The sequence below is a fragment of the Rhinichthys klamathensis genome, unplaced genomic scaffold (assembly GCF_029890125.1).
Source record: "Rhinichthys klamathensis goyatoka isolate OS25496 unplaced genomic scaffold, OSU_Roscu_1.1 h1tg000571l_1, whole genome shotgun sequence".
Classification (NCBI taxonomy): Eukaryota; Metazoa; Chordata; class Actinopteri; order Cypriniformes; family Leuciscidae; genus Rhinichthys; species Rhinichthys klamathensis.
In genome coordinates this window covers 748,946-765,158 of record NW_026607037.1, presented here as the reverse complement: position 1 = coordinate 765,158, position 16,213 = coordinate 748,946, and the positions used below count along the sequence as shown (strand labels likewise).

The following is a 16,213-nucleotide window of genomic DNA, read 5'->3' as shown; positions in this document are numbered from 1 at the left end:
ATTGCTTTTTGATCTAGACAGCTCGCTGTGCAGATCGGAAAAATGGAAGGCCCCGTGATGGAGGTGAAAAAATAGAGAGAAGGAAAGCTCGTTTAATTTATTTTTATTTTTAGGACGAGCACCCCCTATGCTGGCCATTAAATATTTAATTTATCTACAGCCTTAGTAATCACCTCCACCAGATTTTTATTTTTATTTTATATATATAGCCTATATATAAATATAAATATTTTTCATACGCTGGGGAAAGAGATGGCGAATTCACTTCCCCCATGATTGTGTCACTTTCAATACCCAGCACAGAGCATTGAAGCATTGATCTCTCTCTCCGGGCGGAAGAGACCGCAGTGCGGGCTTCCGATATCGGAGAGGGAGCAATGGATCCCTCGGGAGGGAGGAGATAAGATCCGCGGACCCGTCTCCAACCCAGTAAAGAGATCCATTTGCGATCCGCAGGAATGCATTCTCCACGCTGCCTCTGCAGACGCGGGACCTGCACCCCGAGAACCGCGAGGCTGGCCAGTTTCCTAGAAAAGTGACAGGTGGGAGCGAAGCTTCTCACAATGTCGGCAATAGCCACCTCGAAGGCTTATACCGCATGCTCCACTCCCAAACACATCACACAAAGCTCGTGTGTGTCCCCACTCGTTACCCTGATAGCACGCGTACATAACGGAGACGTCTATTTGATGTGTGTGTTTACATCTGGAAGACGTATTTTTTTTAGTGTTTGCTCATCTGCAACACGTCTATAGGACGTTTCCTGTCAGATGTCAAATAGACGTTTAGAAGATGTCTTTAAGATGTAATGATTTAGAATGTATGTTAAACTGACATCTTAAAGATGTCTATCAGATGTTAGTAAATAGCAGATGCTTTCCAGATGAAGTGATCTTTTAAAGATCATCTACATATTGCAGACGTACGTGTGATATATAACGCGAGCAGGGAGAACACATCTGTGCAATTGTTTCGCCATAGTGTTTTAGATAGGCCTATATCCCTTGTGTTATGTTGCGGGTCAATTTGACCCGTTTCGATTTTCAAGTTGTTGGAAATACTGGTTAACCTTTGTTTTTTTTCTTGATATTTTGTGACTTTTTTCTCATTTATCATGATGAACATGCATGCAAAGTTTCAAAATGCTGATGTGTTTTGACATATACAAACAAAATCACTGTTACGTTTGTGATGTTCGCGGGTCAATTTGACCCTCATAGACAGCCATTCAAAAGCAACTGTACAGACACAAAATAAAAACATTTATTTTCTGTATGTCAGGGCACTTCAACTCCAGTTCTAACGTGCAAGTGCATCTAAAAGTGCTCTAACCCTAACCAAACACACTTGAAAAAGCTAAAATTACAGTGTTCAGAATTATTTGCAAATTACAGATGAAAATCTTTGTCAGACACAGATAGTAAAATAAGCTCTCATTTCAATATTCAAAATATCTAAAATACCTAGCTTTTAACTAAAACTTTTATGTAGGATTTTCAAAGGCAGCTTCACAGAGCCAAAAAATAAATAAAAAAACATTTATTTGATGTATGTTTTTGTTATGTTTGGTTTCTCACTTCCCAGTGAGTGAATAATGAAACTAGGTAAATAGGTCTTAGGAAACTAGGGAAAGTTAACTTAGGAAAATTAAAAATTTTCATTATACAGCAATTTTTTTTTGTTCAGTTACGATGTTCAAAGCATAAAATGTAAAAAAAAAAAAAAAAAAAAAAAAAAATGCAAAAAAATCAGTATACTGTTTATTTTCCAATTTTGTCAAAACAAAACTGTTTTAAAAAATGTTTTAAAAACATTTTCATAAATCATATTTTCAGATATAATGTTTTTGTAATGTTTGACAAATGTTAATATTAAAAGTTTACAGTTTTTATCTAAATCTTTGTTGTTTTTCATAGTGTGATTTTTGAGGAATTGTATTGAATCCAATTAGGGTCAATTTGACCCGGTCCATAAGGGGAGTACACAGAAATCGAACAGAACACAAGGGTTAAATTCAGACAGACAACAGTAAATATAACAGACAGTTTGACACAGATCACTTGCTGAGGCAACAGAAGCTAATGCCGGTTGCACCGGATGCGCTCTTATCTCTTCCTGGTCATAACGTCACCCGCCCGTGACGTTCATTCCTTCCATTGGACTAGTTGACATGCTTCAGACGCGTTCACGCTGGAAGCGTTCCCAAAGCATCATCGACGCATCGCGAGTTCCCTCGAAAGGGAACTCAAAACTAGACTAACAGGACACCTCTGAAGGGAGGGAACATTTTTGTCAAATGCCTTTCGTCCCAGGAGAAGATTTCCTTCTGAGCATTTTTCTGTCCAGTTCTCCCCCAACATCCAAATTCTTAATTCGAATTTCGGACACTAGAATTAATCCAATCAATGTGTCAAGGCAGACCTTATGTTTATAGCCATTTGCAATATTAACCCTCTAGTGCTCCTCACACCAAAATGACAGATTGTTTTTATTTATTTCAATGAAATGGATTATATTTTAATTTGATAATGTTTTTTTTTATGTGTATGTTACTAAATTATATTTATGCAGTAGGCTAGCTATACATGCTTTTGAGCATAGACCTGAAAATTAATTTTCCAACATAAACTGTCAAAAATCTTGAATGCTTTGGAGCGTTTGGTCTCTTTTAAGACAGATTAAAGATAAAACTTAAAAAGCTATAGAAGTTTAAGTACACTGTAAAAAACAATGAGTAAAATTTACTTAATTTTTTTGAGGCAAGTTTTTGCACTGATATTTTTTTAGTAAATTTCACACATAGAATTAAGTAAACCATTCTTAACTAAGTTAAGTGAACATAAGAAATTAAGAAATTTTTATTTAGCTAATTAAAGGTGAAGTAATATCTATTTAATTGAATTTTTCTTTGTACAACATTTCACTCAAACAACATACCATTGAATAAGACTACACTTGTTAAGTATATGATTTACTCAGAAATGTTTAAGTAATCAATACATATAGTATGTGTCACCATATCTTCATTTTTAAAGTTAAATTTGTGAACGCAGACCTCAATACTTGGTAGACAATACACAATGACGGTAACATTTGATGGATCGTTTTTGTGTTTGAATGTGTCATTTTAAGTAGAAAATGAACTCCAAATGTCACAAAATGGCAGGTTACTAATCCTAACAACAAAAGCAATGATAAAATAGTGTAAATACATATGGAAAACAGTGAAAAATATACCTCATTAATTATTCATGGCCCAGTGCATGATGGGAACACCAGTATCAGAAAAGTTGAGTAATTTAACTTAATTTTATAATGTTGATATTTACGCTTTCATTTCTACACGATTGAATTGAGTACTACTATAGAATTTACTTTTTTTTTTAAATTCTTGCCTGAACTAACTTTTTTCATGTAAATTACATTGTTTTTTCTGTAGTATTTACTTCACCACAAAAAAACAAAACATTTTTATCAGTGTATATTGTTATGAAAATGCACAAAAAAACTATTTTCAATAGAAGATAGTAGCGAGAAAAATCTACGTCATAAATCTAAACAAGTTGTGAATTTGCCATCTCAAAAAATTAGCTTTCAGTAAGATTTTTTTGGGGATGAAATTAGTATCCCATTAGGGACTAAACAAGATGTAACAGACATAACAACCAAGAACAGACGTAACAACGTAATTATTTTTTTTGTCATGAACAAAAAAGAACAAAGAGCACCAGAGGATTAACCATCCCAAATGTCTGGATGATAGCAAAGAGCCTATATCCCAGTCAACAATTTCATCTCACAGTGATCTCAGCTTCCAGGATACTCATAATGTTGTTACAATGTGAGGTCACAGCAAGCTAAAAGTGTAACCTTACAGCGCACTCCCTGTGTGTTCTTACTATGGTCACAATGTGAGGTCACAGTGCACTCACTGAGCACTCAAACTGTGAGCCTTACCATGTGAGACCACTGTGATAAACTCTCATTCTGTTTAGTGTGAGTTCACTGTGATCTAACAGTTCTCTAATATTGGTCAGTTATATCACAAACATCATGTAGAAGTTCATATTTTATTTCCATCAACAAAGTATTTCAAAAATTCAGTTTACCTTGTTTTAAAAAAAATGTATTTTCAGCCTGGTGTTGGCACTTGACACATATATTTCTATTTGACGGATGCATTCAGATTCTGGTGATATCATAAAAGTACAGACTCCCTTTATTGTTTTGTTTTAGCAAACAATCCAAGTCTGTTTTGAAATGCACATTTAATCTAATCTAAACTGTCAGTAAAATATTATCATTACTTAAATACAGAAAGAGACTGCAAAACACATTGATAAAGGACTAGCTGATAAAAGGAGAAATTATTGGGGTTAATTATGTGACCAGTTTAAAGAGGTTGCTGTGCAATACAAGACCAGCTGCTGTGAACAAATACCCACTCTTACCACAAGAGGGTGTGTGTGTGTATTTTTATCTCTCAAATCCAGGGGTTTTGTTGTTGGTGAATATGATTTCACCAAGTTCAACATGTTCCTGGATCAACATCCTGGAACAATATTTCAATCAACCAATCACATTTGAGGTAGGCCTATTAATACAAGTTTACAGTTTATGTCAAGTTTAGGCTTACAACCAGGGTTAGGTGCATCAGTGTTATTCAGCTCTCATTTCCATCTGATTTTAGGGATAACGTATGGATAGGGTTAGGTTTGGATGTTTTATCCAGGAACATGTCTTACTTGGCAACATCACAGTGACTGGTTTAAACTGCCAGTCGTGTATTATTAGTCTTGTGTGTATGTTAGAAGAATGTGTGTGTGTTTTGTAATGTGGTCTTTTGCCCTTTACTTACACAAATTGTGCACTGTCATCACTTGTGCCCCGCATACAGACACACTCTCTTAACATTTTGTAGTGTTGCGCATTGGTGTGGATTACAGGCTGTGTGTGTCTGTACAGCCTGTTGCTGTGATGATCAGATTTGCCCTCTTATGCAATATAATTCTTCCACACCACACCAATTAAGCACACAGTCTCCTAGTTGTATTAAGCATGGGGAACATTTATTTAAAGGAACAGAAGTCACGTTGTTTGTTATGGTCTCACAAACACTTGAAAAGAAAGGAAAATATGTTTTAAATTGTGCATTCAGGATTGTTCAAATGCATTTTACATTTGGATCCTGAAAGCTTCGTAACAGCACTCTCTCTCTAAACAAGTGTTTATCTCTCTGTGTGTGTTGCCATGCAATGACTCACAACACAAATCGGTTATGCGGGTTATCTGAGAGCTCAAGCACATTAAGGATACTGGCACATAATGGTGAAGATACTTCATACCAATAAGCTTCAGGAGACAGACGGGGGTCGAAATAAGATCAGCTGACAACCCACCTCACCAAAACAGCACATGGACAGACATGCTCTTCAAGCTGGTGATTAGATAGGATGAACAGTGATGCTCCAATCAAATCTGTGTCTCCTAGAATCATGAGATAAAGGCTTATATAGACTTGGGCAAACTAATGTTGATAATTTAGTTTATTATAAAGCTTGAAAGGCATTCATGGACGGATTATGGCTGTATGAGGCCCTGGAGCATCAGCCTCTTTCCAGCAAGCAGCTAAAAAAAGTTGTACACCCTGATAAATACTAAACTGTACATTGCACAACGGCAACTTTATTTGCAATTTCTAATTTAAATTGAGAATTTCTCATAATTGCATCTTTGTTCATCAAAAAAAAAAAAAAACCCTTCAGAACTTTCGCATCTTGTAATTCCAGTTGTACATTTTGCAATTACAGATTACATTTCAAATTAATGTCTACAATATCATATCATAATATCATACAAAATCATCTCGCAATCATTGTAATATCCAAATAATCAGACATAAACTTTAAAGCTGAGTTTCCAAAGCCGACATGGGGGGAAGAGTGTGGTGACATTTGCAGCAGCTGAAAAAACAGACAAAAGAAAGAATGAGAACAAGCATGATTAAAGGATTAGTGAAGGGGTGCAGAAGCATCTCCACCACCAGCTCTCCTCCTCCCTCTCATTCTGTTTGTCTCTCGTCCTTTGGCTCTGTTTGTTTTACTAAAAATATATAACAGTCGTCAGTGTGACAAAAGCGCAAGTGGAGACAAATTATCACGATTATGACTGGAATAAAATGATATATTTTTGATGCACAACATGGGTCTAAATAGACCCGACTGAGTTTTAATTTTCTATATCTTTGCAAGAAATTAATTTCATCATTCAGTATTCCAGGTATTCCTCAATTAACTTGTTTTTGATCATCACAAATCCTTATTTTTATTTTTACTTTCTTACTTTATGAATAAAAATAGTTTTTGTATCACAACCCTTCTAATGCGCAACATGGGTCTAAAAAGACCCGTATTCATTTCCTATGTTATTTCAGTGATGGCTGAGTGTTATCTTTGCTGAATCTTTAAAATATATGTATTTTATCATTTGTTATTCCAGGTATTCATTAAATATCTTGTTTTTGATTTCCACAAATCATTATGTTTATGTTTCCTTTCTTACTTTATAAACAAACACAGTTTTTGTATTTCTACATCAATTTTACATACATGGGTCTAAAATGACCCGTATTCATTTCCTATGTTATTTCAGTCATGGCTGAGTGTTTCTTTGCTGAATCTTTAAAATATATGCATTTTATCATTTGTTATTCCAGATATTCATTAAATATTGATATTTATGTTTTCTTTCTTACTTTATATACAAACAGAGTTTTTGTATTTCTACATACATTTTACATACATGGGTCAAAAATGACCCATATAGAAACCTTTGATATTTGCACATATTTGCAAGTAGGAACATATGTACTGCATAAATACTATTATTATGGTATTATTACATAATACTATTCACCTGCCACACATTTCACAACTCAACACTGCTGCTTTTGTATATTTGATGCAAGTCTTATTTTATTTTAACCACAGAAAATATTTGATATTTTGTAAAAGATAACTGGACATAATATTTGAATATTAGGCTATGGTTACTTGACCATGAAATCCTAGTGAGAAATTACTTGTGAGAAAGAGAAACATATCCAATACTATTAGCTAGCTAGCTGTCGACATATTCTATTCTAGCTAGCTAATGTTAGCTACACTAAAAAAAGATGGGTTTTTAAAGGGGAACTCAGCAACTCTAGCTATTTCTTCGCTGATTTTCACTTTTGTTGTCGCATGTTTTCTCAACGAGCTCCCCCTACAGCTGTGGGACGTATATTTCACAACAATGTTGTAAAAAAACTCACTTGCGGCCCCTCCTCCCCCTTTCTACCGCTGCTCATGTGCATTTGTTATTATCGGAGCCGGCCAACTTTATCGTGTGGAGCTATACCGAGGTGGGTAATACATCATACACATTGAGGGCGGCGTGTGTGTTTATGTCGAATTGCCATAAAGCATTTTGTGTTTCTCGCTCGTTCTCGCTTCTCACAAGACTTCCTGTTTCCAACTTACTGGGACGTTAGTCCCCATGTTGCAAGGTTGGTTTTCCGCCTAGGAATGTTGGGGGGAGCAGGGAAAGTCACCATTTTCACCAGAACAATTATTAAACCATCCAAATGATTTCTAAACGGTTTCATTAAGTTGAAATAGTTGCCAAATGCCCCTTTAAAGCTTATTTACATGTAATAGGCCTAAAAGTTCTATTAAGAACCGTATAGTCTTGAATAAGCCATTATGCTGAAATGGTTCAATGTGTTAAGAGTTTAGGGTCCTTTTTTCCCCGCCTTTTGATTTTAAAATCTGTAACTGTCAAAGCCACCTGAAATAACATAGGAAATGAATACAGTCATTTTAGACCCGTGTATGTAAAATTGATGTAGAAATACAAAAACTGTGTTTGTTTATAAAGTAAGAAAGAAAACATAAACATAATGATTTGTGGAAATCAAAAACAAAGATATTTAATGAATACCTGGAATAACAAATGATAAAATACATATATTTTAAAGATTCAGCAAAGAAACACTCAGCCATGATTGAAATAACATAGGAAATGAATACGGGTCATTTTAGACCCGTGTATGTAAAATTGATGTAGAAAAAAACTGTGTTTGTTTATAAAGTAAGAAAGAAAACATAAACACAATGATTTGTGGAAATCAAAAACAAAGATATTTAATGAATACCTGGAATAACAAATGATAAAATACATATATTTTAAAGATTCAGCAAAGAAACACTCAGCCATGATTGAAATAACATAGGAAATGAATACGGGTCATTTTAGACCCGTGTATGTAAAATTGATGTAGAAATACAAAAACTGTGTTTGTTTATAAAGTAAGAAAGGAAACATAAACATAATGATTTGTGGAAATCAAAAACAAGATATTTAATCAATACCTGGAATAACAAATGATAAAATACATATATTTTAAAGATTCAGCAAAGAAACATTCAGCCATGACTGAAATAACATAAGAAAATGAATAGGGGTCTTTTTAGACCCATGTTGCGCATTAGAAGGGGTATCCATAGCTTGCGCATCAAAGGGTTAATTAAAGTAAGGTAGAGAATTCAGAAACAGAAATGAAGCGATAGATGGAAAGAAACAGAGAGATAGATGCATTTAAACAAGACAGTGTCCTCTTGGCGATGACACTCTTGTGTCACACCAGGATTTGAAAATGTAGTATTAACGATTTCACTGTGAAATCAATGAAGACTAGGTCACTTATGTCATAACATTTTACTGTAAAAAACAAAAACAAGCAGATTTATTATGCTGGAATACCTGTAACCCGTAGCTGACCCTTGCCTGACTGCCTCTTTACATTCCATTCCATCCCTCTTTGCATTTCCCATCCAACAACACGTCCTTGTGAGAACTGCTAATTTTAATAATAATTTCAAAACATATAAACAGGCACGTGCACAGTTACACTCACACACTGCTTGGACTTGTTTTTCAGTTTGCAGCATTTCCCTTAGTTTGTTGTCATGGTTTTAATTGATTTGTCATTTAGTTCAACTTTTTATACATCGGTATTGATTGATTGATTGATTGATTTTATTTGACCACTTAAATATAAAAACAGTGCTCTGTGTCATACATTAAAAATACACAAATAGTCAGGGATGACACAATAAAGCCCAAAGACTTATTTCTTTGGGCTTAGCACTAGCATTTAAGTTCTCTCTGTTTCTTTTTGGTTTGTCATCATTCACTACCCTCCTCCTCATTCATTTCTTAAAGTTAGACATCAACCTTCTTAGTTCTTTATAAACAATAACGAGAAAAAAATTATAAAAGACTGCCTGTTTTCCCATTCATTTTTTGTAAACATTGTATATGGTTGCTATATTTTTCTGCACAACAATAATTGAATCTTTTTTTTTTCTACTAAATAAATTCACATTTATTCCACAATGTCTGATACATAATGATGACGTGAAGTTTCACTCATAGTTACAGCAGGCAGAAAACAAAAGAATAGGAAGTATCATCAGCAAAACTTGAAATGGCTCAGGGATTTACTGCAGAACAATCAAATATTAGCGTTATTGTCACTTGATGGTGGACCTGGTGAAGAAGCTGTCAGCGATCAATATATTGAGTTTTGAAGATGTTGAAAAAATGATAGTTTTGAGAATATGTTTGAGATCGCGAATATGAGACAGATGCTGAATCTGGGAAATGTGCTCCGACGAGGACAGTGATGATGAGATAAAACATCTTCTCAAACTGAACCCTCCCAAGCGCCAAAAGGTAACAATAACAATTCCTCACTAATTGTATTCAAAGACAAAATAAAACTTTTGATTTTATCCCAGTAAAATTTTATTGAAGTGATTATCAATAATTCCAACAACAAATACCATCTGTCAATAAAGTGCAATTCTTATTTATCAAATAACTGAGTTTTAACAAAAATAAACATTTTTCTCTTTTACTAAACATTACATTTTTGCATGACCAACCCTGACGGCATGCAGCAAACATCAACATGAGCTCAAAAATGAACCTGTGTCCATTTAATTAATGGCAACCCCAAAAAAGTGCTGTTTTGATTGTATTCTTAATACAAAATACTATTTACACCTCAAATTTCCATACGAAACCATTATGCTTGTCGTCAAGATCATTATCAGGATCATCATTTTTCTTTATCCCATCCTGATCATCATTTCATCATTTGAGGTTTCACTCACTGAACATTGTGTTTGACTTTCCCTAAAAACCTGTTTCTACATGCTCAATCCTTCTGTCTCATCCTGCATTTAATAAAGTCCATAAAGTCTTCAACTCATATTTGTCTTCCTGCTTTTCAGCCCCTCTGGGCCTCCTGGGACATGGATCGGCCCAGGGCTCTGGGTGCTTTGGCAAACTCCATTCGCATGGGTTTGACGGGCGGCAGGTCCCTGGTGATCTGTTCCACTGGTCTCTTGTCTGGACAGGCTCCGTCGGGAACCCGGGCAGGAGGGAGATCTTCCAGGGTGTGTGGGGCTCCCCGGCTCAGGCGGACGCCCAGTTCTGCAGGCTTGAAGATGGGCAAGGGCAGAGTGTTCCTGTAGGGTAAGAGCTGGTGCTCCCTCACACCTGTCTCCACAGTGCCCACTCTGAGCACACCCGATGGACAGGCTTGATTGAGAGGACGGACCTGCCAATAACGGGACAGAGTCTCTCGGCGAGAGTCGTCCGACATCAGCATTGACTGGCTGTAGAGAGAGAAAAATTTAGAATTATGAATGAAAGGGGAGATTTGATATTTAATGTGTGTTCATAATTATTTCATGAAAGCTGCACTAAAAATAATAGTTTTGTTAATGTGTATTTTAATTAAAAATATATAAAGAGGCATAAGATATTAAGGCTTGTTTTTAGAGAATGTTTCTTGATTTGAGTTTATTTATTTTTCTACATCTTATTACAAATATAATCATAGTAAATGTAACCTTTTTTTTTACATGTATGCTTTTAACAGCAAACACATATTTGCTAAGTCTTAATATTTTATTTTTAGTCTTAATTTTGCTGCTCAAGTAAACTAACTATCATTATTATAGGTTGTTTTTTTTAAAAGGGAAACAACACTGATAAAATTGATTCTGGGGTGAAGTAAATACTTCAGAAAAAAACAAATGTAATTTCTGCCTGAATAAGTTAGTTCAGTCATGATCCAAAAAAACGAAGAAAATTATATATTAGTACTCAATTTAAGCTTGAAGAAATTAAAGTGTAAATCGGGCATGAATAATTAAAAAGGTTGCATTTTCCCCCCACTGTTTTCCAGCTGTATTTACAACGTTTTATTATTGCTTTTGTTGTTAGGTTTAGTAACTTGCTGTTTTGTGACATCTGGAGTTCATTTTCTACTCAAAATGAAACCTTCATACTCAAAAATGATCCAACGAATGTTACCATTATTATGTATTTAGCACCAATTATTGAGGTCTCATTACTTCTGTTATGTAGATGTGTTGCCTACACAATATTTTCTGTATTATTGTCTTAGATGTTCTAGGTAAAGCATACACTTTAAAAAGCATGGCTTAATTCAGTGTTATATTATTTGAGTAAAATGTACTTGAAACAGAGCATTGCAAAGTAAACTTCAAAGTAGAAATTACTCAAACTTTAACTGGCCAATTTAAGTAAATTTTACTTAATTCCATATGTGAAATGTACTTAAAAAAATCTGCATGCAAAAACTTGCAAAAGAAAAATTAAGTCAAATTTACTTAGTCTTTTTTCAGTGAAAATAAAATAGGCTACTAATTAAGAAAATACATATTTTTTATGATTTGATAGAAGTCCTTGACTTTCACTCTCAGAAAAAAAGAAACAAATGCTGTCACTGTTGCGGAACCGTTTCAAAACATGGCTTATTTACCACGAAAAGTGTGCATATTAGTTACCAAATGGTACATATTACCTTTTTTGAAAGGGTCCCACCCCGTGACACCTTATACCTTTTTTTCTGAGATTGTTCAAGAAAACAAACAATCAAACTGCCATCTTGCTGCAGATATGAATATCTACTCACCGATCCTCGGGTTGTGTCTTCATATTGATGCTGCGCCAGTCAGCAGTGTAACTCTCTCTCTTATTGGGATTTTCCTCCTTCACATTGCAACTGAGCTCGGCTCCAACCACACAGCCTCCTTTCTTCTCCAGGACTGTGCACAGCATCTTCAGCTTCTGTTTATAAGTGGCTTGAAAACTTAAACTATAGTCAATGATCTGTTTTGCTGTGAGATTAGTCAATACTGCTTTGAAGATTTAGTTTTCTTTTCTTTTTTTCCCCTCTTTTCTTGTCCTGGTTGAGTTTGAGGGAGGACTATCTGTCTATCGTCTATCTGTCTCTTGAGCTGCCTCGTCGTCTGTCTGCTGGAGCGTGTGTCAGACTTTTATTCAGCTCTGCTGCTATTTCTGTCCGATGGAGTCACTCTGCACTTTGTCCACAAGGACATCTGACACACACCCACCCACATTTCAAAACATTCACACACACACACACACACACACACACACACACACACACACACAAACAGGCACACACATCTTTGTGGGGACTCTCCATAGGCGTAATGGTTTTTATACTTTACAAACTGTATATTCTGTCCCCTTACACTGCCCCTATCCCTAAACCTACCCATCACACACAACTTTCTGCATTTTTACATTTTCAAAAAACATTACTTAGTATGATATATACGCTGTTTTCCTCATGGAGACCGCTGGCTGGTCCCCACAATGGTGATTTCAGGTTTTGTAATATAATGTAATATAAACATGAACACACACACACACACACACACACACACACACAGTACAGCACTGGAACATGGATATGAAGACTTATGAAATTCCCAGCGACTCACATTTCCATGACACATATCTCTATCTATCTATCTATCTATCTATCTAATCTATCTATCTATCTATCTATCTATCTATCTATCTATCTATCTATCTATCTATCTATCTATCTATCTATCTATCTATCTATCTATCTATCTATCTATCTATCTATCTATCTAGAAAGTATAATCAAATTAGTTTTATCTAATATAAAAATGTCCAGTTATTATCTGAATGGATTCTGTTGCGGATGCTCAAATGCTTGATCATGTTGTATCAGCATGACAGTTGTTCCTCCATGATCCTATTAACAGACATGGAAAGTCTCTCAATGGAAACTAAACAGTGTTCGGATCTGGAGCCAGACAGGAGATTAACATGTTGCAGCAACTGTTCTTTACTGGAAATCTTCTTTTGCACACATAATCTCTTTCAAAATAATTATTTTTAAAATATGAATTATCACAGAAAAAAGACTACTATGCTGCTATATTTATTTATTTTAGGAGATGAAACAGCATATTTAGCTGGAAGGTTTTGGAAAACTACCACTGGTTACAGATCAAGATTTAAAAATATTTCATTCACTTTTTTCCCCAAACAACCAAAATATGGTTAATATGGAAAAGTGTGGTCATAGCATGTGTTCAGTGAGTGCAAGCGCTGTATTCACTCATCATATGAATATAGTGCTCTGTGGATAGAGGTTGGGACAGTTGTATTCTCATGTTACACACATTCTGTCCCCTGTCTGTCATTGACTGCTCTCTCAGAGTGACGCAGTGGGCGATTACAGGAACTGATCTCACTTTTGTGATGCCCCTCTCCAGCAATGTGGCCACTCAGCACACTATGGTATGGAAATGTAATGCCAGTCATGTAAAGTTACACATGAGAACCAGGAAATGTCACATCAGACCAGGAATGAAGCTGCTACTGATGATATAGACACTAAATTTGTTTCCCGTCATGCATGTTCAGACCTAAATATGAATAAATGTCATTGCAATGATCAAAGTCAAATTTATTTTAAAGCACTATCCTTTTTAAAGCATGATTTAAGTGTGTAGGGACACAAGAAATTCAAAATACAAAAGTATTCAAAAGAATTGGGAACTATTTCCATCAGTCAATGTCTTTTATTGTAATCTATATCAGACATTTTACCAGACAAGCAACATACAAGACACGACAAAATACACTGAGCCATTTTATCCTAGTGATTCAGTTAATGGACAGTCACCACATCAAAAGAATTTACACTATTTTGTATCCCAGCTCCATAACAGCACATATACATTATATAATAACACATCTGATACATCACCTATATAACTGATTGTATTGTAGCGTTCCTTTTTAAGATTTTAAAATAAACAAGAAATAAAATAAAAAGTTTGCGGATTTAGAAAACAATATCACTAGAGAAAGGATAAACATTATTCTATGACAACTTTAAATGCGAAATACATACTATTATTATTTTTGACAATTATTTTGGTAATAAATTTATAAAGATATGTTTGTGTACTGGATTATATTACATCTTTGTCATTAAATAAAAATATGCTGGTTTTATATATTCAGGTACATAATTATGAACATTGTTTCAGTTTAAAATAAAAAATTATTTATCTGTAATGCATGACCTGCTGCTCTAGTGCAAAAGTTATTACAGTAACTATGATCCAAAATAAAATTATCAAATGATATAAAAGATGGGCAGATAACACTATGTTAAGGGTGCTACAAAGAAACTTAGCATACACAATGATGAATAATATTTTGTAAGTGTCAGACCATTATAATCAGGGGTGCACATAACTGGTACGCAGGTACGCATGCGCGACATAAATCAGGAATGCGTAATGCCGCTTCTGTTACTACGCACCTTTGCGTAACTGTCGCCAAAATGCAACCTAGGGTCTTTTTGTTAATCTACCCGAGGCAAACTTTCGTTTTAAAGCATAATTAGAATGGAAACGCCACTTTTAAGTTTGACCGTATTTTCGTTTTCGGAGAGCTAGGGGCACGTATATGATAGCAACAAAAATCGCTATTTTTAAAACACTAAGAAGGCTCGACACAACATGAAACTTTGCTCAAAGTATCACCAGGGGACATGAACTCCAGCATTGAGAACATTGTTTGTGTACACAGAGTTTACTAAAAAGAAAGATTTTGAACAACTCACTGTAGCTGTGTCCGCCGGAACAGTAACACCGGCATTTTGTCAGTCAAAAATAGTCGATCTCCGAATGCGAATGAACTGACTCTGAATTTTAGTATTGTTTCTTATGAGGATCCTTTTTCAAATACAAGGTCAATATTGTTTTTCACTTATGACAAAACAACAAATTATCCGTGAATTTTTAATGGAACTAAGCTTTAGGAGCTTTCCATCTTTACTCTCCTCCCTGTTAAGTTGCATTCGGAGATCGACTATTTTTGACTTACAAAATACCGCTGACAGTGAGTTGTTCAAAATCCTCACCATGAAGTCTAATGAACGCGATGGAAACTAAACAATCAAATTACACTTCAAAATAATTATTTCCAAAGATGTTTTCTGTCATTTTAGGTAGTTTTATTCACGCTGATGTAAATTTAAGTGTTCGTTTTTTAAAATAAGTTTGGTCTTTAGTTAGTTATTTGATGCTATAAAACCGGGAATGTGACATCATGATTGACAGCTTCTACACTGAGGAGGACTGCACTTATTAAGACCAGGCTACATATGGGGTGAGTACCAAACACCATCTCCTGGTACTCACCTGAGTAACTCACTGAAAAACTTATGTGCACCCCTGATTATAATGTCATGAACATTCGCCCTAAAGATTTATACTAGTCTATTAATCTATTCTTCCTATAGCTTCACTGTGAGGTATTGGCTGGATTTGTGTTGTTAGTCAGTAGCACTAATTTTTCATGCTCAGGGGCTCTACGTCTTTTTGTTCACATTTTTGAGTAAAGCATAGGCCTACTTTAATTTCATTGCTTTTGAAGCTGAGCACTAGTCTGACCATTTTCCCTCTAAAAAATGTGTTTCAAAGTCTCATGAATTTTAGTGTTGCACCACATATGTTTACATTCGTGATTAAAAGACATCAATGACATCAAAAGTAATCATGTCTAGATCACTGTCATAAAAATGTAAACCTGCACCATGTTGACAATGACATGCACAGCGGCCCTAAACATACGGACTTTTGTGTGCATGAAAATGCATGCACTGACCCCACTGTGATATGTAGTGGTATTTTCACCTCAAGTTTGTACGGGTATCCTAGCAGAGTAAACACATGTGTTCATCAGACGTTCGGCGCATTTCAGCGGG

At 35.1% G+C, this 16,213-nt stretch overlaps 1 protein-coding gene across 1 annotated transcript; it reads right to left on the bottom strand.

Moving 5' to 3' along the window:
- Positions 1 to 9,825: 9,825 nt before the first annotated feature.
- Positions 9,826 to 12,375, bottom strand: tcap (titin-cap (telethonin)). Its single transcript, XM_056239803.1, has 2 exons — positions 12,056 to 12,375; positions 9,826 to 10,727 (listed from the first exon to the last, which is right to left on the bottom strand). The coding sequence occupies exons 1-2, from the start codon at positions 12,199 to 12,201 to the stop codon at positions 10,337 to 10,339; spliced, it is 537 nt and encodes a 178-aa protein (XP_056095778.1). The 5' UTR covers positions 12,202 to 12,375; the 3' UTR covers positions 9,826 to 10,336.
- Positions 12,376 to 16,213: the final 3,838 nt, after the last annotated feature.

What these genes read in the sequence shown, in the direction of transcription:
- tcap (XM_056239803.1), bottom strand. Translation starts at nt 12,201, where the DNA reads ATGCTGTGCACAGTCCTGGAGAAGAAAGGAGGCTGTGTGGTTGGAGCC. An exon ending in AAGACACAACCCGAGGATCG is followed by an intron (nt 10,728 to 12,055) that starts GTGAGTAGATAT and finishes CTCTCTCTACAG; the next exon opens with CCAGTCAATGCTGATGTCGG.